Source organism: Delphinapterus leucas, chromosome 2 (genome assembly GCF_059928025.1).
Source record: "Delphinapterus leucas isolate spDelLeu-1000000601 "Yukka" chromosome 2, BTC_Dleu_Yukka2, whole genome shotgun sequence".
NCBI classification, from domain to species: domain Eukaryota; kingdom Metazoa; phylum Chordata; class Mammalia; order Artiodactyla; family Monodontidae; genus Delphinapterus; species Delphinapterus leucas.
Window position 1 is genome coordinate 132,106,937 of NC_143130.1, and position 20,613 is coordinate 132,127,549.

The window sequence follows — 20,613 nt, forward strand, 5'->3', positions numbered from 1 at the left end:
CTGTAGCTCCTGGAATAAATCTGATTTTATCATGGTGTATGATCCTTTTCATATATTGTTGGATTCAGTTTGCTAATTTTTTGTTGAGGCTTTTTGCATCTATATTCATCATAGATACTGGCCTGTCATTTTCTTTTCTTCTCTTTTCTTTCTTTCTTTTTTTTCTTTCTGTGTGTGTGTGTGTGTGTGTGTGTGTGTGGTGTCTTTGTCTGGTTTTGGTATCAGGGTACTGGTGGCCTCATAGAATGAATTTGGGAGTGTTTTGTTCTCTTCAATTTTTTTGGAATAGTTTGAGAAGGCTAAGTATTTGTTCTAATTTATGTTTGGTAGAATTTGTGAAGCTCTCCAGTCTTGGACTTCTGTTTCCTGGGAGGTTTTTATTTTTTTAATTACAAACTCAGTTTTACTACTAGTGATCAGTCTGTTCAAATTGTGTATTTCTTCTTGATTCACTGTTGGAAAGTTGTATGTTTCCAGAAATTGTTCACTTCTTCTAGGTTGTTAGAATTTGTTGGCACATAACTGTTCATGGTATTCTCTTATGATTTTTTTTTATCTCTGTGGTATTTTTTGTTGTTTCTCCTCTTTCATTTCTTATTTTATTTGGGTTCTTTATCTTTTCTTCTTGGTGAACCTAAAGGTTGATCAATTGTTTTTATCTTTTCAAAAATCAGTCCTTGGTTTCATTGATCTTTTAAATTGTTTTTTTTTCTTTATTTTATTTCATCTGTGATCTTCATTATTTATTCCTTCTGGTGACTTTGGTCTTTGTTATTTTTCTAATTCCTTTACGTGGGAGGTGAGGTTGTTTATTTGAGATTTTTCTGGTTTCTTGAGGAAGGCCTGTATTGTTACAAACGTCCTTCTTAGAACTGCTTTTGCCACATTCCATAGATTTTGGAATGTGTTTCCCTTTTCATTTGTCTAAAGGTATTTTCTGTTTTCTACTTTGATTTCTTCATTGACCCTTTTTTTTTTTCTTTTTTAGTAGCATGTTATTTGGCATTCACAGGTTTCTTTTCCCATTTTTCTTTCTGCAATTGATTTCTAGTTTTGTAACTGTTGTGGTCAGCAAAAAGTGCTTGATATAATTTCTGTCGTTTTAAATTTGTTGAGACTTGTTTTGTAGCCTAGCATGTGATTTGACCTGGAGAACATTCCTTTTCATCTGAAAAGAATATGTATTCTGTTGTTTTGGGGTGGAATGTCCTGTGTATATCTGTTAAGTACATTTGAGCCAATGTGTCATTTAATGCCAGTATTTACTGATTTTTCCGTCTAGAAGATCTGTCCATTGATGTAAGTGGGGTGTTAAGGTCTCCTACTATCGTATTATTATTGTCAACTTCTCTCTTCATGTGTGTTAATATTTGCTTTATATATTAATGTGCTCCTGTATTAGGTGCATATATGTTAATAAATGTTATACCCCCTTCTTATATTGATCCCTTACTCAGGACGTAATGTCCTTCTTTGTCTTTTGTTATAGACTTTGTTTTAAAGTCTACTTTGATACGACTATTGCTACCCAGCTTTCTTGTCGTTTCCATTTGCATGAAATTTCTTTTTCTATTCTTTCACTTTCAATCTGTGTGTGTCATTAAGCTCTAATGTGAGTCTCTTCTAAGCAGCATATAGGTGGGACTTATTTTTTTATCCAATCAGCCACCCTATGTCTTTTGATTGGAGCATTTAGTCCATTGACATTTAAAGTCATTATTGAGAGGTATGTACTTACTGCCATTTTGTTACTTGTTTTCTGTTGTTTTTATACTTCTTCTGTTGTTATTTTTTTAATTGAAGTATAATTAATTTACAATATTGTGTTAATTTCTGTTGTACAAAGTGATTTAGTTATACACACATATATAGATTCTTTTTTAAAATATTCTGTTCCATTATGGTTTATTATGATATTGAATATAGTTGTCTGTGCTGTATAGTAGGACCTTGTTTATCCATTCTATGTATAATAGCTTACATCTGCTAACCCCAACCTCCCACTCCATCCCTCTCCCAGCCCCCTCCCCCTGGACAACCACAAGTCTGTTCTCTATGTCCATGTGTCTGGTTCTGTTTTATAGACACGTTCATTTGTGTCATATTTTAGATGACCCATATAAATGATATCATATGGTATTTGTCTTTCTCTTAATGACTTCACTTAGTATGTTGATCTCTAGTTGCATCCAGTAATGCTGCAAATGGCATTATTTTGTTCTTTTTTATGGTGAAGTAGTATTCCATTTTATATATTTTACATATATAAATTTATATATATAAATTATATATATATTTCATATATTCCATTTTTATATATAATTTTTATGTATGTGTGTGTGTGTGTGTGTATATATATATATATATATATATATATATACACACCATATCTTCTTTATCCATTCACCTATCGATGGGCATTTAGGTTGCTTCCATGTCTTGGGTATTGTGAATAGCGCTGCTGTGAACACTGAGGTGCATGTATCTTTTTAAATTATAGTTTTGTCTTGATATATGTTCAGGAGTGGGATTGTTGGATCATATGTTAATTCTATTTTTAGTTTTCTGAGGAATCTCCATACTGGCCTCACCAAGTTACATTCCCACCAACATTGTAGGAGTGTTGCCTTTTCTCCACACCTTCTCTAGCATTTGTTATCTGTAGACTTTTTAATGCTGGCCATTCTGACTGGAGTAATGTAGTACCTTATTGTAGTTTTGATTTGTATTTCTCTAATAATTAGTGACGTTGAGCATGTTTTCATGTGCCTATTGGCCACTTGTATGTCTTCTTTGGAGAAATGTCTATTTAGGTCTTTGCCCAGTTTTCTACTGGGTTTGTTTGCTTTTTTTTTTGCTGTTGAGTTGTATGCGTTGTTTGTATATTTTGGAAATTAATCCCTTGTCGGTCTCATCATTTGAAAATATTTTCTCTCATTCTGTCGACTGTCTTTTCCTTTTGTTTATGGTTTCCTTTGCTGTGCAAAAGCTTGTAAATTTGATTAGGTCCCATTTGTTTATTTTTGTTTTTATTTATATTGCCTTGGGAGATCTGACCTAAGAAAACGTTGGTACAGTTTATGTCAGAGAATATTTTGCCTTTGATCCCTTCTAGGAGTTTTATGGTGTCATGTCTTATGTTTAAGCCTTTAAATCATTTTGAGTTTATTTTTCTGTATGGTGAGAGGGTGTGTTCTAACTGCATTGATTTACATGCGGCTGTCCAACTTTCCAAACACCACTTGTTGAAGAGACTGTGTCTTTCCTATAGTATATTCTCGTCTCCTTTGTTGAAGATTAATTGACTGTATGCGTGGGTTTATTTCTGGGTTATCTATTCTGTTCCATTGATCCATATGTCTGTTTTTGTTCCAATACAGTGCTGTTTTCTGTTTTCTTGTTTTTTGTTTGTTTGTCTTGGCCACGCCAAGTGGCCACATGTCTTGCAGGATCTTACTTCCCCAACCAGGGATTGAACCTGTGCCCCCTGCAGTGGAAGCACAGAGTCCTAACCACTGGATCACCAGGGAATTCCCAATACCATGCTCTTTTGATTACTGTAGCTTTATAGTATTGTCTGAAGTCTGGGAGGGTTATGCCTCCTGCTTTGTTGTTGGTTTTTTTTTAATTTTTATTTATTTATTTTTGGCTGTGCTGGGTCTTCGTTGCTGCGCACGGACTTTCTCTAGTTGCGGCAAGCGGGGGCTACTCTTTGTTGTGGTGCGTGGGCTTCTCATTGTGATGGCTTCTCGTTGTGGAGCACAGGCTCTAGGTGTACAGGCTTCAATAGTTGTGGCTCGCAGGCTCTAGAGCGCAGGCTCAGTAGTTGTGGCACATGGGCTTAGTTGCTCCACAGCATGTGGGATCTTCCTGGACCAGGGAATGAACTGTGTCCGCTGCATTGGCAGGCAGATTCTTATCCTCTGCACCACCAGGGAAGCCCTCCTCCTTTGTTCTTTCTCTTCAGGATTGTTTGTCAATTGTGGGTCTTTTATGGTTCCCTATAAATTCTAGGATTATTTGTTCTAGTTCTGTGAAAAATGTCATGGATAATTTGATAGGGATTGCATTAGATCTGTAGATTGCTTTTGGTAGTATGGCCATTTTAACAGTATTAATACTTCCAATCCAAGAGCATGGGCTATCTTTCCATTTCTTTGAATTGTGTTCAATTTCCTTTATTAATTTTTTATAGTTCTCAGAGTGTATAGTGTTTCACCTTCTTCATCAGGTTTTTTCCTAAGTATTTTATTCTTTGGGGTGTGATTTTTTTTTTAACATCTTTATTGGGGTATAATTGCTTTACAATGGTGTGTTAGTTTCTGCTTTATAACAAAGTGAATCAGTTATACATATACATATGTTCCCATATCTCTTCCCTCTTGCATCTTCCTCCCTCCCTCCCTCCCTATCCCACCCCTCCAGTCAGTCACAAAGCACTGAGCTGATATCCCTGTGCTATGCGGCTGCTTCCCACTAGCTATCTACCTTATGTTTGGTAGTGTATATATGTCCATGCCTCTCTCTCGCTTTGTCACAGCTTACCCTTCCCCCTCCCCATATCCTCAAGTCCATTCTCCAGTATGTCTGTGTCTTTATTCCTGTCTTACCCCTAGGTTCTTCATGACATTTTTTTTTCTTAAATTCCATATATATGTGTTAGCATACGGTATTTGTCTTTCTCTTTCTGACTTACTTCACTCTGTGTGACAGACTCTAGGTCTATCCACCTCATTACAAATAGTTCAATTTCATTTCTTTTTATGGCTGAGTAATATTCCATTGTATATATGTGCCACATCTTCTTTATCCATTCATCCGATGATGGGCACTTAGGTTGTTTCCATCTCCGGGCTATTGTAAATAGAGCTGCAATGAACATTTTGGTACATGACTCTTTTTGAATTTTAGTTTTCTTAGGGTATATGCCCAGTAGTGGGATTGCTGGGTCATATGGTAGTTCTATTTGTAGTTTTTTAAGGAACCTCCATATTGTTCTCCATAGTGGTTGTACCAATTCACATTCCCACCAGCAGTGCAGGAGTGTTCCCTTTTCTCCCCATCCTCTCCAGCATTTATTGTTTCTAGATTTTTTGATGATGGCCATTCTGACTGGTGTGAGATGATATCTCATTGTAGTTTTGATTTGCATTTCCCTAATGATTAACGATGTTGAGCATTCTTTCATGTGTTTGTTGGCAGTCTGTATATCTTCTTTGGAGAAATGTCTATTTAGGTCTTCTGCCCATTTGTGGATTGGGTTGTTTGTTATTTTGTTATTGAGCTGCATGAGCTGCTTGTATATTTTGGAGATTAATTCTTTGTCAGTTGCTTCATTTGCAAATATTTTCTCCCATTCTGAGGGTTGTCTTTTGGTCTTGTTTATGGTTTCCTTTGCTGTGCAAAAGCTTTGAAGTTTCATTAGGTCCCATTTGTTTATTTTTGTTTTTATTTCCATTTCTCTAGGAGGTGGGTCAAAAAGGATCTTGCTGTGATTTATGTCATAGAGTGTTCTGCCTATGTTTTCCTCTAAGAGTTTGATAGTTTCTGGCCTTACATTTAGGTCTTTAATCCATTTTGAGCTTTCTTTTGTGTATGGTGTTAGGGAGTGATCTAACCTCATACTTTTACATGTACCTGCCCAGTTTTCCCAGCACCACTTATTAAAGAGGCTGTCCTTTCTCCACTGTACATTCCTGCCTCCTTTATCAAAGATAAGGTGACCATATGTGCGTGAGTTTATCTCTGGGCTTTCTATCCTGTTCCATTGATCTATCTTTCTGTTTTTGTGCCAGTACCATACTGTCTTGATTACTGTAGCTCTGTAGTATAGTCTGAAGTCAGGGAGCCTGATTTCTCCAGCTCTGTTTTTCGTTCTCAAGATTGCTTTGGCTATTCGGGGTCTTTTGTGTTTCCATACAAATTGTGAAATTTTTTGTTCTAGTTCTGTGAAAAATGCCAGTGGTAGTTTGATAGGGATTGCATTGAATCTGTAGATTGCTTTGGGTAGTAGAGTCATTTTCACAATGTTGATTCTTCCAATCCAAGAACATGGTATATCTCTCCATCTATTTGTATCATCTTTAATTTCTTTCATCAGTGTCTTATAATTTTCTGCATACAGGTCTTTTGTCTCCTTAGGTGGGTTTATTCCTAGATATTTTATTCTTTTTGTTGCAATGGTAAATGGGAGTGTTTTCTTGATTTCACTTTCAGATTTTTCATCATTAGTGTATAGGAATGCCAGAGATTTCTGTGCATTAATTTTGTATCCTGCAACTTTACCCAATTCATTGATCAGCTCTAGTAGTTTTCTGGTAGCATCTTTAGGATTCTCTATGTATAGTATCATGTCATCTGCAAACAGTGACAGCTTTACTTCTTCTTTTCCGATTTGGATTCCTTTTATTTCCTTTTCTTCTCTGATTGCTGTGGCTAAAACTTCCAAAACTGTATTGAATAAGAGTGGTGAGAGTGGGCAACCTTGTCTTGTTCCTGATCTTAGTGGAAATGCTTTCAGTTTTTCACCATTGAGGACGATGTTGGCTGTGGGTTTGTCATATATGGCCTTTATTATGTTGAGGAAATTTCCCTCTATGCCTACATTCTGCAGGGTTTTTATCATAAATGGGTGTTTAAATTTGTCAAAAGCTTTCTCTGCATCTATTGAGATGATCATATGGTTTTTCTCCTTCAGTTTGTTAATATGGTTTCTCACATTGATTGATTTGCATGTATTGGAGAATCCTTGCATTCCTGGAATAAACCCCACTTGATCATGGTGTATGATCTTTTTAATGTGCTGTTGGATTCTGTTTGCTAGTATTTTGCTGAGGATTTTTGCATCTATGTTCATCAGTGATATTGGCCTGTAGTTTTCTTTCTTTGTGACATCCTTGTCTGGTTTTGGTATCAAGGTGATGGTGGCCTCGTAGAATGAATTTGGGAGTGTTCCTCCCTCTGCTATATTTTGGAAGAGTTTGAGAAGGAGAGGTGTTAGCTCTTCTCTAAATGTTTGATAGAATTCGCCTGTGAAGCCATCTGGTCCTGGGCTGCTGTTTGTTGGAAGATTTTTAATCACAGTTTCAATTTCAGTGCTTGTGATTGGTCTGTTCATATTTTCTATTTCTTCCTGATTCAGTCTTGGCAGGTTGTGCATTTCTAAGAAGTTGTCCATTTCTTCCGGGTTGTCCATTTTATTGGCATAGAGTTGCTTATAGTAATCTCTCATGATCTTTTGTATTTCTGCAGTGTCAGTTGTTACTTCTCCTTTTTCATTTCTAATTCTATTGATTTGAGTCTTCTCCCTTTTTTCCTTGATGAGTCTGGCTAATGGTTTATCTATTTTGTTTATCTTCTCAAAGAACCAGCTTTTAGTTTTATTGATCTTTGCTATCATTTCCTTCATTTCTTTTTCATTTATTTCTGATCTGATTTTTATGATTTCTTTCCTTCTGCTAACTTTGGGGTTTTCTTGTTTTTCTTTCTCTAATTGCTTTAGGTGCAAGGTTAGGTTGTTTATTCAAGATGTTTCCTGTTTCTTAAGGTGGGCTTGTATTGCTATAAACTTCCCTCTTAGAACTGCTTTTGCTGCATCACATAGGTTTTGGGTCGTCGTGTCTCCATTGTCATTTGTTTCTTGGTATTTTTTGACTTCCTCTTTGATTTCTTCAGTGATCTCTTGGTTATTTAGTAGTGTATTGTTTAGCCTCCATGTGTTTGTATTTTTTACATATTTCCCCCCGTAATTGATATCTAGTCTCATAGCGTTGTGGTCGGAAAAGATACTTGATATAATTTCAATTTTCTTAAATTTTCCAAGGCTTGATTTGTGACCCAGGATATGATCTATCCTGGAGAATGTTCCATGAGCACTTGAGAATAAAGTGTATTCTATTGTTTTTCGATGGAATGTCATATAAATATCAATTATGTTCATCTTGTTTAATGTATCATTTAAAGCTTGTGTTTCCTTATTTCCATGCTCTTTTGATTACTGTAGCTTTGCAGTATAGTCTGAGGTCTGGGAGAGTGATATCTCCAGCTATGTTCTTTTTTCTCAAGATTGTTTTAGCAATTTTGGCTCTCTTGTACCATATAAATCTAGGATTATTTGTTCAAAACAACTTTTGTAGTTCTGTGAAAATGTTATATTTTGATAAGGATTGCATTATATCTACAGATGACTTGGGGTAGTATGGCAAGTTTAACAACATTAATTCTTCCAATCTAAGAGCACAGGGTATCTTTCCATTTCTTTGTAACTTGATCGTGGTGTATGATCATTTATTGTTTTGCTGGATTTTGTTTGGTAGTATTTTGTTGTGGATTTTTCTGTCTATGTTCATCAGTGTTATTGGCCTGTGATTTTCTTTTTTTTGTGGTATCTGTCTGGTTTTGGTATCCAGGTGATGGTGGCCTCACAGAATGAGTTTGGGAGTATTCCTTTCTTTGCAATTTTTTGAAATAGTTTCAGAAGGATAGGTGTTAAGTCTTCTTTAAATGTTTCCTAGAATTCACCTGTGAAGCCATCTCATCGTGGACTTTTGTTTGTTGAGGGTGTTTTTGTTTTTTTTTGCGGTATGCAGGCCTGTCACTGTTGTGGCCTCTTCCGTTGCGGAGCACAGGCTCCAGACGCGCAGGCTCAGCGACCAAGGCTTACAGGCCCAGCTGCTCCGCAGCATGTGGGATCTTCCTGGACCGGGGCACAAACCCGTGTCCCCTGCATCAGCAGATGGACTCTCAACCACTGTGCCACCAGGGGAGCCCTGTTGAGGTTTTTTTAATCACAGTTTCATTTTTAGTACTTGAGATTGGTCTGTTTATATTTTCTATTTCTTCCTGGTTCAGTCCTGGGAGATTGTACCACTCTAAGAATTTGTCCATTTCTTCCTGGTTGTCCAAGTTTTGGGCATATAGTTGCTTGTAATAGTCTCTTATGATCCTTTGTATTTCTTTGGTGTCCACTGTAACTTCTCCTTTTTCATTTCTAATTTTATTGATTTGAGGCCTCTCCCTTTTTTTTCTTGATGAGTTTGGCTAAAGGTTTATCAATTTTGTTTATCTTTTCAAAGAACCAGCTTTTAGTTTCATTGATCTTTTCTATCATTTTATCTCTATTTCATTTATTTCTGATTTGATCTTTATTATTTCTTTCCTTCTTCTAACTTTGGGTTTTGTTTGTTCTTTCTCTAGTTGCTTTAGGTGTAAGCTTAGGTTGTTTGAGATTTTTCTTGTTTCCTAAGGTAAGCTTGTATTGCTATAAACTTCCCTCTTAGAACTGCTTTTGCTGAATCCCATAGATTTTGGATTGTTGTGCTTTCATTTTCATATGTCTCTAGGTATTTTTTTAACATATTCTTTGATGTCTTCAGTGATCCATTGGTTGCTTAGTAGTATATTGCTTAGTCTCCGTGTGTGTGTGTGTGTGTGTGTGTGTTTTCACAGCTTTTTCTTTGTACTTGATTTCTAATCTCACAGCATTGTGATCAGAAAGGATGCTTGATATGATTTCAATTTTCTTAAATTTACTGAGGCTCACTTTTTGGCCCAGTGTGTGATCAGTCCTGGAGAATGTTCCATATGCACTTGAAAATATAGTATTCTGATGCTTTTGGATGGAATGCTCTGTAAATATCAATTAAGTCCATCTGGTCTAATGTGTTATTTATTTAAGGCCTTTGTTTTCTTATTGATTTTCTGTCTGGATGATGTGCCCTAAGTCATATTAAAGAACAGAGATTGAACTTGAGGATATGGGGAGCCACTGAAAGATTTTAAACATTAGTGTGACATGCAATTTTATTTTAGGACTACTTTTTGAGGCTGTGTGGAGTACAGGTTGGAGTGGGGTAACTTTAAGATTCATGGTGACATTGGCAAGCAGATTTGGTGAAATATTTGGACAGGCATCTGAGAAGAAAGCAGTCCCAAATCTTGGCCTTTCAGATCCTTGATCTCATTTCTCCTGATCTTTTCCTCTACCCACTTCACCACCATTATGTAGACCACCTCAGAAGTCTTATATACATCACTTTTTACCTTCCAAACTCATCTACTTTAGCACCCTCACTTCAAAATGTCTTTACTCCAAAACACTGGCTCTATCACTTTTCAGCATACAGTCATCTCAGTTTCCATGGGATATTTGTTCTATGACACTCCCTCACCCCTCCTCAGATACCAAAATCTATAGATGCTCACCTCCTTTACAGTTGGCCCTCTGCATATCAACCACTTACCCATATCCAACTCCTGTCCTCACTGCCCTCTTTACCTAGCTTAGATTCCATGCTCCTAACTAAACCTCTGACCTGGACACATCCCTAATTTTCTTGTCCTTTTCTCTTTATCATGACCATTGTTTCTGTTATTCCCCTTTTCCATTGGCATCTTCTTACAGCATTTAAACTCAAGCATCTCCTATCTGAAAAACAAGTCTTTTCTCTAGGCCATATCTCCCTCTACCACCTACTCTCCCTCCTCCCTTTCACAGCCCAACTTATTTGCTGCCTAAACTCTTTACTTCGTCTGCTCTTGTCATTTATGTGCAAATTGAAGTCACCAAGGATGATAGGAATATTTGTTGAGAATACAGTGACCCAGGTGCTAAACTCTTCAATAAATGGGGGTAAAGGAATGCGAAAGCCTAAAGGTCAGGAGATGGGACTGCTGTACAGTCTTAAAGAGGAGAAGGACCATTCAATTATGACCAATCACTAATATCAGAATGAGGAGCTTGAAGCCAGATTTATACTAGTTAAGGGAAATAATGTGGCATTCTTTACATAGAGGGAGGGGGAGGAAAACCATTGTGGAAGAAACTATATGTACATGTCTGTGAATATGTATATACATGTATGTGTATGCTATCATTTATATAAAATTGTGTAAGTGTGAATGTGTGTATGTGTCTGTAAGCATAAAATTATGTCTGGAAGAGAGTTCACCAAACTATTGATAGTGGCTACCACTGGGTGGTAGGATTTTGGGTAATCTTTACCTTTTTTATCGTGCTCTTTTTAAATGCTTGAATATTCTTTCAAAATATGTGTCATCTTTGAATTTAGGAAGATGCAAAGTTACTTACCATTTTGGGAGAAAATTTTAATGGGTTGTTCTGAAGTGGCTCTGGTCCTTGCCTTATCTTCAATTTAACTACATGTATAATGAGCAGGAGAACAGAAATAAGGAGCAGATGGGAAGTGACTTAGTCGTCTTGTACCATGGGATTATTAGATTTAAGCAGATGGGTGAAAATTTGTTGTAGGAACACATCTGAATCACATCTAGGCACAAACCTAGAGGCAGAGGCTCATCCCACTTCCTGACATTGGAAAATAAATCAACTTTCAAGTTTTTGCTTCCACCAGAAAAAATGATAATGTTGGAATTTATTGAATAGCAAAAACTAAACATCACATTATATGAGATAACATAAGCCAAGCACCGCTACCAAAAAAAAGCCACAAGAATTTTGTTCTCTTTCTTTAGAAAATATCATATTTAATTTGTTGCAGTTGTTACAAACCACTAATCTGAGTAAATATCATGAGCTTGTAGTACTTATTGTCAGAGTTATTAGATTGTGATTTTATGGGCCCAAAAGGGATATATACTCTTGCAACTGCTAGAATATAGCACTTAATTTTTATCACACTGAAAGATGATGTTTCCTTAAATTACTTGGAAAAATTTCTTCAATTGCTTGCTAATACATTTAAAATTTTTTGATCTTTTAAAAAATAATAAAGACTGAAAGCATTAAATTATATGCATAAAACAATTAGCATACATACTCTCCTGTGAGTGCCACTACAGGATGACAAACTCAAAATAGAAATGTACATACTCTTCCATCTGTATAATGAATATTGACCACCAGTTTTGTTTTCGGCATTGAGTTGGGAACTGGGAGTAGCATGGTGATAAGACAGCAATCATTGTCTTAAAAGATGAGTCTAATGGAGATCAGACAAGTTAGTAGGCAGTTACACAGAGTGGCATCTGCTTTACCTGGGAATGTGCAGGGTGCTCATGTGAGCACATAGTAGGGGCTCCTACCCCATTCTTCAAGAGTAAGGGAAGGTATCTTGAAAAAGTTCAATAGAATTTCTTTTATTCATGGTCTTAATACAAAATTTAAATCTCTTTTAATGGTATTTTTCAAAAGACCTCTAACTTTTACCTTCTCTGGCAATATCTGAAATAAGTTACTTCAGGATTATGCCACTTAAGTAGGATATGATGGGTGGCATTTATTATACCCACTGTGACTTGGATGGACACCTTGATAAAGCTCTATATGTGATATCTAGAGAATATGTAGGAATCAGGACAAAGGAGTATGGGCAAGGGACAAGGACAAAAGATAGGGTAACAGGAGTAATAGTGACATTTGTCACCAGGCAGCATTTTAAAATGGTGTTTCTCTTTGAATAGATAGTACACTTCCATAAAAATGTGAGTAAACATGAAAATCTTTGAGATCCTACCTTTTAAAGCCATTTTTATCTACTGTCTACACATCTTGAGTCTAAATTTCCCTCACTAACTGCTCCAGCCCCTTATTTGTGAGAGTATTCTCTGTGATGTGGTGGCCTCTGCAGCTTGTATCCCAAGACCATGACGCTTGCTGGCCATAGTTGATTGGATTATGGAAAGACAGACTATGCATGGTCAATCAGATTCCTTGAGAATTTGGAATTGTGACTTGGAAGTAATTGTTGGACTCCATTTGGCACTTAAACAAGAAAGTGAGATAAGACGGGAAAAACAAACAACAACTCCACCCCCCAACCCTGCCAGCCTCAACAAACAGGTGCAGAGAAGGAAAAACAAGAGACAAAGTGATGAGAAGTAGGGATAGAGAAGGAGGGGGAGAGTAGGGAAGAGCACCAAAGGTCTTTGTTTTAATGCCTCGTGAAGTCTGTATTTCCTGCCCTTTGGTTCCATGAACCAAATATAATTCCTTATTTTATTATATAATTCCCCTTTTACATAGACTAGTCAGAACAGGTTTCTGTTTCTTTGTCAAATTCTTCCTAAGGTAGCAACAGAGTAAAAGACATGGATAAAGTGTCTCTTTTACCTCAAGAAAAATACTTGTGTGCTATCAGGTGTAGAGATAGAGGAGGGGGCAGTGTATACTAGAGATATCCTGAGCCCCCACTGGACCTTTAGGTGTTGCTTCATGACTGTCATTTGCATGTGTGTGTGGGATTCATTTGCTTAACAGCCCCTCCTGTTCCTTATGCGCCCCCTTAATGCTTCATTTTGGCATTTACCTCTTCTGCCAACTGCCTCAGTTTCCCTTTTCCCCATTTTCTACATGCCCAGGGAAATAGGAAAAATGTCTGATTATGCTGAACTTTTCATAATAGACCACAGGCATGCAGATAGGCTGCCATAAATGGTTTCTAGTCAGTTTCCTCTTCTGTACCATTGAAGTACCATCTACTCTTCAGAATTGCTATGAGGGTAAGGAAGGTAAAGTTAAGTGCCTAGTACCACATTTAGTAAATTTCTATCTATAATATTTTAAATGTTTTATTTAGAAATAATTTCAAACTTAAGATTGCAAGAATAATGCAAATAATGCGTGCATACCCATTACCCGTTTTTTAAAACATTTTGCTTCATTGATTTGTTTATGTCTTTCTGTAATTTTGTTATGAATCATTTGAGAATAATTTGCATACATTACAGTTACATATCCCTAAATACTTCAGTGTGTATTTCCTTAGAATATAATCTTACATAAACACAGTACTTATAGACTTAAGTAAATCAACATTGATACAATACTGTTTTCTAATCTACCATCCATATTCTAATGGTTATTTATTGCTTAAGATCTTAAAGACAGATACTCAAACAGGAAAGAAAAATGACTGGTAAATGCTCATCTGGGCCGTAAGGACTGTTCAGAGTTGTTTACTTTGCCTTAACTAGTAAAGCACATCTCATGTAATCATTTCTCAGAATTAAATATTATTTTAACCTAAGGGTTTCCAGCTCTATTTTTACATTGTTGCCTACTCTTTATAGCATTTCACTGATTCAGTTTATAGTTCCTTTTTTGAAGTTTTAATTTTCTTAACATGTCCATTTGTCAAAATTAGCCATTTTTCCTGATTGCAAATGAGGCAAAACCAAACAAAGAATAAACAATTTTGTGACTTATAACATATTAACTATATTAAATTTAACTTTACAGATTATAGATATTTTGCATTAGGTCAAAATTCTGATCTTTTGGACAAAATTTGACCATTATTATGGGAAAATGTATATCAGGTATATATTAGAAAAATAAGACTTTTTCAATGCAAAATGAATAAAAGAGACTACAAAACGAACAGGTTACACTAATCTCAAATAAGTGCAGAATTATACTTAATGCTAGGTTAAGAACTTTTCCCATTTCCTGTATTCAAATACCTGAGGGCACTAATATTCCATATCTTAGTGCCTATAGCACTGAGTCCATCAATAAAACTTGATTGTCTTCTGTATCGATGTAATTTTTTCTAATTTTTTCTTGTGCATAAATCTTACTGCTCTACCCAAGTCTGTAAACAGAAAACCAAGAATTTTAAATATTTTTCTTTAGAGTGCAGCGCACAAGATAAGTATTCAGTAGCACCAATTACATGTTGTTTGCCGGAAAGAGAAATGGATACCTGTTGCAACATATTAATACAGACAAGCCTGCTTAGAGAGTCCTGAGTCCCCTACTTAGCTGGCTGTGTGGCCTTGATTAAGTCATAACTTAGCTAAGTTTCAGTTTTCTCATCTGTAAAATGGGGTTAATAATAGTTACTGCCTCATAAAGGCAGTGTGAGATTGGTATAAAAACTTTGCAAATAAAACAAGCCTTGTGAGATAAGTCTAGTTTGGCCAGTATTTCCATTCTAAATTTCAGTACTCAGCATATTAACTTAATGTGCTTTTAGGTTAACTTTTATACCAACAGTTGCATATATCTCATCATTTACAAGTAGCTCAACTGAAATAGTCTGAGTCACCCATAAATACGGCAAAGTGAAATAAAGCCACCTCTGAAGCACCCAAACTCCCAAGCAGGGCCTCACCTGAGTTTGTCAGGATTTTAGAAGTAAATTATGAACCACCACAGGGTACAGGGATCTCAAACTGGCTGGTGTGAAAGTCATCAATTCTGTTACAGAAATGGAGTCCCAGTGCTCTAAATCACATACAAATAATTTGGGGATTTTTTTTTTTTTTAATGCAGACTCTAATTCAGTAGGTCTGGAGTGAATGCTCCAGAGATTTTGCATTTATAAAATACGTTTAGTGCAATGTTTTGATGCTTTCACTCTAAAAACCAATGATAAACATACTGAAACTGTTTATAAAAGTTCAAGGTGTATAGAAAAAAAGAGCCATGTTTGCAAAATTATTTATTTACATCTTAAGCTCATGGTAAAATCTTTATAGGATAGAATGGCTAAGATGAAATATACAAAGTCGATATAAACACATAAGCATTAATCTTTACATGAAAAGAATCTTAGTGATGGCTATCGATGAACTCGGGTTTTCCTTTATAAAACCAATGTTCCCTTCAATCATGCTGTGATAATGTCTTCCAATAAGAATAGATTTAATGTATATCATTCAAAAAAAGCTGGGAAACAAAAAGCTAACTTGGATTTATTATTAAACCACTATCCATATGTCATAAAACCAAAACTGTTTTACAGGGCTGAGATGTTTGAATAGGTCCAAACACGATATAGTGAATGAGTTTTAAATAAGGAATGCTTTGGTTATTAGGTTTTGACTTAGTTTTGGCATAACTTGTATAATTTATATCATTCTAGTGAGTCATTAGGTAATCCGTTCAAAACAAGACTTGCTTAATACTGTCACGAAGCACTTAGCCTTGCCTTGAGTGAGACTGCCTTTAAGATGCTGACAATAGCAACACATTTCTCTTTTCCTTTACTCAGAAAAAAGAAATCACAAAAATAAAAAAATCATTTTCACACGTTAAAGTCCACCATAAAGTCTTATTCATTCTTAAAAAAACAAAAGTTCCTCATCATAATACCTGCCCTGGGTATTGGTACATTATTGAAATACTAGACCTGTAAGAACTCCTCATAAACCTTGAAAGCCTATGACTGTGATCTACTTATGTTTAAGGTTAAATATATAAACAATGCATTTGAAGCTTCTGGGAAGAATTCATATTCAAAATAGTTTTTAAAAAATCTGGGTTTATTAAGTTTTAGAAAAATAAATACTGTGATTGGTTCTACCCCTCCTCTTCTACTTCTCTTCCTTCACAAATTTGAACTTAATAGCTCAGGCTTCTAAAAAGCAGAAGAAAGCAAAATAGAACAATGTAGGTTTTATTATCCACACTTTCCTTTTCCAAGGGTAACATTATCACAAAGGCAAACTTGATTTTCTTTCCTTGAAATGAAGATCCTATCTCCTAAGACTAATTTAAATAACTGTTCTTAAGAAATCAAGAGAATTTAACAACCAGTACTTTTAATAAATGAGGAGTTAAATGCCTATAAGATATATAAGGTGACTGTAAAGAGTTCTATTATAAAGTCTGAAAGCAAAATCTAAACATTTAATAGTTTACATTTAATCTCTTTAAAAGGCCTTTTAAAAGCTGTAAGCTATATTATAAATTAGCAGTTAAATTCCCACTCTAGTCTACAAAAATAATCTGCTGCACAAATATATAATTTAAGGTAACTATATTTCTTGTATTGATCTTTTTTCCAATTTTATGAGTGCAGTGAAGCAAGAAGTAAGCACCGAGGTGTTAGTTAAATTAACTTTCATTTGAGCAGCATTTTGATTTTAGATAAAGGGATTCTAAATGTAGTCTAAAATTTTCCAGAAGTCATATTTACATTCATTGTACAACACTTTATATACACATACAGATTTATAAGAAACAAATTAATCTATACTTTTCATAATGTAAAAAATAAGATAAAAAATACAACATGTGTGATCATATGGTAAGCCATCTATTTGAGAAATATGCTTGGTGTTCAGTTTTGATGGCAAAAACCTTGAATAACTTAAAGCATATCACATAAATATACCACAGGTGCTTAGTTTATTTATGACCTTAACCTAGGCCTATCCACAGTTTTAAGTGTTAAAGTCAATGCCATACAAGTAGTTGAGTTTACTAGTAATGTTTGCACTGGAGAAAAATGATTAGGGGAGGCATGACAGCAGATATCAAATGTTTTGAAGTATAATTGTAGGGAGGGATTAAAATTAATTCTTTTCCAGGGGAAAATCAGGAATTTCTGATAATAGAGCTGTTCAAAAGTGAAAAAGTCTGCTTCTGAAGCGTGAACTCCCAGTCCCACAAATGACCTTGCCTTGTCAGGGCTCTTGTAGCAAGGACTCCTGTGTTGGCAGGTAGGACTAATAGTATATGGTTAGGCCCAAGGAACTCTAAAGTTCCTCAATGAAAATTATTTTGTTGATATTGAGTTTCTGACGTGGCTTCTTAAGCAGTTTGCTTCATCTTTTTTTCCTGCCCATAAGGCAGTGTTTGATTTTCCTGTGATACCTCTTATAAATTGATGGGCTTGGCTTTCCTGGAATATATCAAAGTGAATTTTTCTGATCTAATTACTCTTCCACAAAAACAAATAGGTGGCTGTGATGAGCTCTGTTTGTGTCCCACAGAGTAAGTTCTTTACCAACCAACTCCTGGCTGAAGTAGGCTAGAAGCAGAGATTTTACCTGGGGAAAAAAGTTATTCAAAAATGTTTACTGTTCTATAATGTTCTAGTCTTGAGACTGAATGGAAAAATCCTATTTGGCACTCCTTTACCTCAGATGGCATGTGAATGCTTATCACAGTAAGAAATTCTTATGATCAGATTTGAGGTGCAGAGGAATAGGAAGCATGGAAATTTTGACCTATATTAAACAAACAAGCAAACAATAACTCTTCCATATGTTAGAAGAGGTTTTTAACTCTAAAATCAAGGCCTTTTTCCAGAAAATTAAATTCACTAAAAATGTAGAAATAAAAATCCCACTATGGCTCTAAATATATGACAAATAAATAAGGTCACATGGTTTATACATTTCCAATTCTTAACGAGGCCCTACAGTATTTCAGGAAGACGTCTTAAAGTATTGTTCCCTGAGTTCTTGAGGCAACCCCAAATATAAGTTCATGAAATCCAAGACTTTAGAGAGAGAAAAACCCACATGGTTTACTTCTCTCTCTTCTAGGAGTAGCTGTTTACTCCAAAGCAGTTTGTTCAGTGCTTACCCTATAGTTCAAATGCTTTAAGAATGTGGCTTTATCCATTTCTTAGAAGACAAGCTCCCAAATGAAACTTCTAAGAAGGAAAAAAAAAAGAAAAAGACTGTTTAAAGAAGGTAAAGTTTTAACATTAGTTAACAGTGCAGTTGAGTAAATGAGTTTTAGATCTGTAATACATAAAGAGTGGTAATACTGTCATAGGTGTTAGAAGGTAGAGTTCTATGGACTCTGGCATTTCTGACCTCAGTGGTTATTAATACCAGCTTCTCTTACCAAACAGAAAGTCTAACAATTCAAAAAACCAGAACTATTAGAAACGGAATGACTTTTTCATATGTAAATGTATGAGAAGATGTACATTTGGTTATAAAATGAAGATCAAAACAGCCAGCTAATAATTTCTCAACTTTTAAATATCTGCAATTTACATATAAACTTATACATAATAGTAGTTTTTAAAAATTCATTCAAAACTGGGGTTTTAAGATTCTTGAGTTGTTTTTGTATCACCTTCTTGGTGGCTATTAGAATATTTTTAAAAATTCAAAGCTTGGGAATAATTCAAACAGTGAAATATGTATTTGTTTGCAACTTCCATTATAGTCTATTTAGAAAAACTAATTACAATGAATGGAGATTTAAATTCTGTTGCTGGAAGTTTTACGTTAGGCTTAACTTTAAGCCATTAAAGTTTAAAAAAAAAAAAACCAAAAAAACCCCACAAAAAACAACGGTTGAGAGAACATACTGAAATGCTCCATCCATTTCAGTAAAGTGCACAACTATGAGTGTTTATCCTTTGGCTTGGCTATGACCTTAAGGGAGGTGTAGAAGTCAATGGTGCTGGTGTCAGATTCCTGACTATATTACTGAGGCTGGCAATCTTCTCCTCTAGGAGGTAATTTTTCTTCTCTGCTGTTTTTTGTCGCTGTTCAGTTATTTCCAGAGCTTTCAACAATTGGGCATTTTCCACATACAAATCCTTCACCATCTCATCTGCTTTAGTATTCTTGCAGAGCTAGAAACAGAACCAGAAACATCTTGACTCCATTTCTGTAATTCTCTTAAATTTAAGGTCTGACATAGGACAGTTGTTTATAAAGGCAAATGGCTTCTATCAATTATATTCTTTCATTTTACAATACAGCTTTAACATCAGACCTGGCACCAGGGATACAAGTAGAGCAAATCCACTTATTCCAAGCTGTTTCTCTGCATAATATGTTTGTAGAAGTCACTAACAAAAAGAACAAATTGATATTTGAGGGCTCGAAAATGAAGGTATTTTTCAACCTAATAAATTAGGTATTATTTCTTTATTCATTCTCTAAAAATACCAAAATACTTTTATAACTTAAATTTCTGAGGGTGTGAACTGTGTTTAACTGTTATTAACAATAGGTGCTTGAGTTTCCCATTCATAACCACATACAACCTACTGATGGTTATAATACATGAGCCAAATTTTAAAATAAAGAGAGAAGATTTGGCAGTTACTTTTCCTTAACTCTCCCTCTTTGTATAAAACCTTGTCTAGAAGAGATATTCTAATCTTTATAGTTAGAATATACAGTCTTGGTTAGGGCAGTAAAACTTGTCAGCAGCATTAGGATAATTTTATTATTGCTCCTGTTAGTTAATATCTTATAATCTCCTTTCCCTCATTATACCTTTAACTCCTCATTTTACACCCAGTTTCAGGCAGGTCATCTACAAGTATAGAGGTTTAAGGGAATAAAGAAAACTAAGGAGTGGCTAATTAATTTACATAATAGCATTTCAAAGGGCAATGATAAAGACTATCACACTGAAGCCCAGAACCTAAGTGACTGGCAAGTTTAACATAATACTAACATACTTTCTATCGAGCTGTTTTTATACAAACTTTCCTCCTTTCCTGCCATTAAAAAACACTTTGATGACTCTTATCTACTACAGAATGAAATTCAAACTCTGTGGCTTAGCACTAAGACCCTCTACTGTCTGCTCTTCCCTATCTCTCATTTCTTTTTCTTCTTCCAGGACAGGATGAACAGTTAATGCCAGTGTTTGTAGATGACCACACCCCATGTTACCCATTTTCTTTATTTTTGAAACTGCTATCTGGCCAAATGCTCGGTACTGTGAACTACACTAGTAGCTGTAGTAAGTGAACTACACTCCATATAGGTAGGATTCTGTTTTGTTCATTGCTGTATTTCTAGTGCTTAGAACAGAACCTGGCATGTAGTAACTATGTGTTGAATAAAGGATTAAAGGATTGAATCAATAAATGTAAATACAGGACTTTCTCTTTCTCTCCATTCTGTGTATTAAGA

At 35.3% G+C, this 20,613-nt stretch overlaps 1 protein-coding gene across 14 annotated transcripts in view; it reads right to left on the reverse strand.

Annotated features, from left to right (window-relative positions):
* Positions 1-9,279: 9,279 nt before the first annotated feature.
* The window catches only part of NIN (ninein), a 112,836-nt gene continuing 101,502 nt past the window's right edge, over positions 9,280-20,613 (reverse strand). For 7 of the 14 annotated variants that reach the window (XM_022570586.2, XM_022570591.3, XM_089907669.1 and 4 more), the window contains 2 exons: positions 19,111-19,313; positions 15,409-18,371 (listed from right to left, as the gene is read on the reverse strand). In XM_022570586.2, coding sequence (XP_022426294.2) covers positions 18,344-18,371; positions 19,111-19,313 — 231 coding nt within the window. In that variant the 3' untranslated portion in view covers positions 15,409-18,343. Of the gene's footprint in view, positions 14,574-15,408; positions 19,314-20,613 lie in introns of those variants that run through there. The other 7 variants (XM_022570588.2, XM_089907674.1, XM_089907676.1 and 4 more) reach the window with 3 other exon arrangements.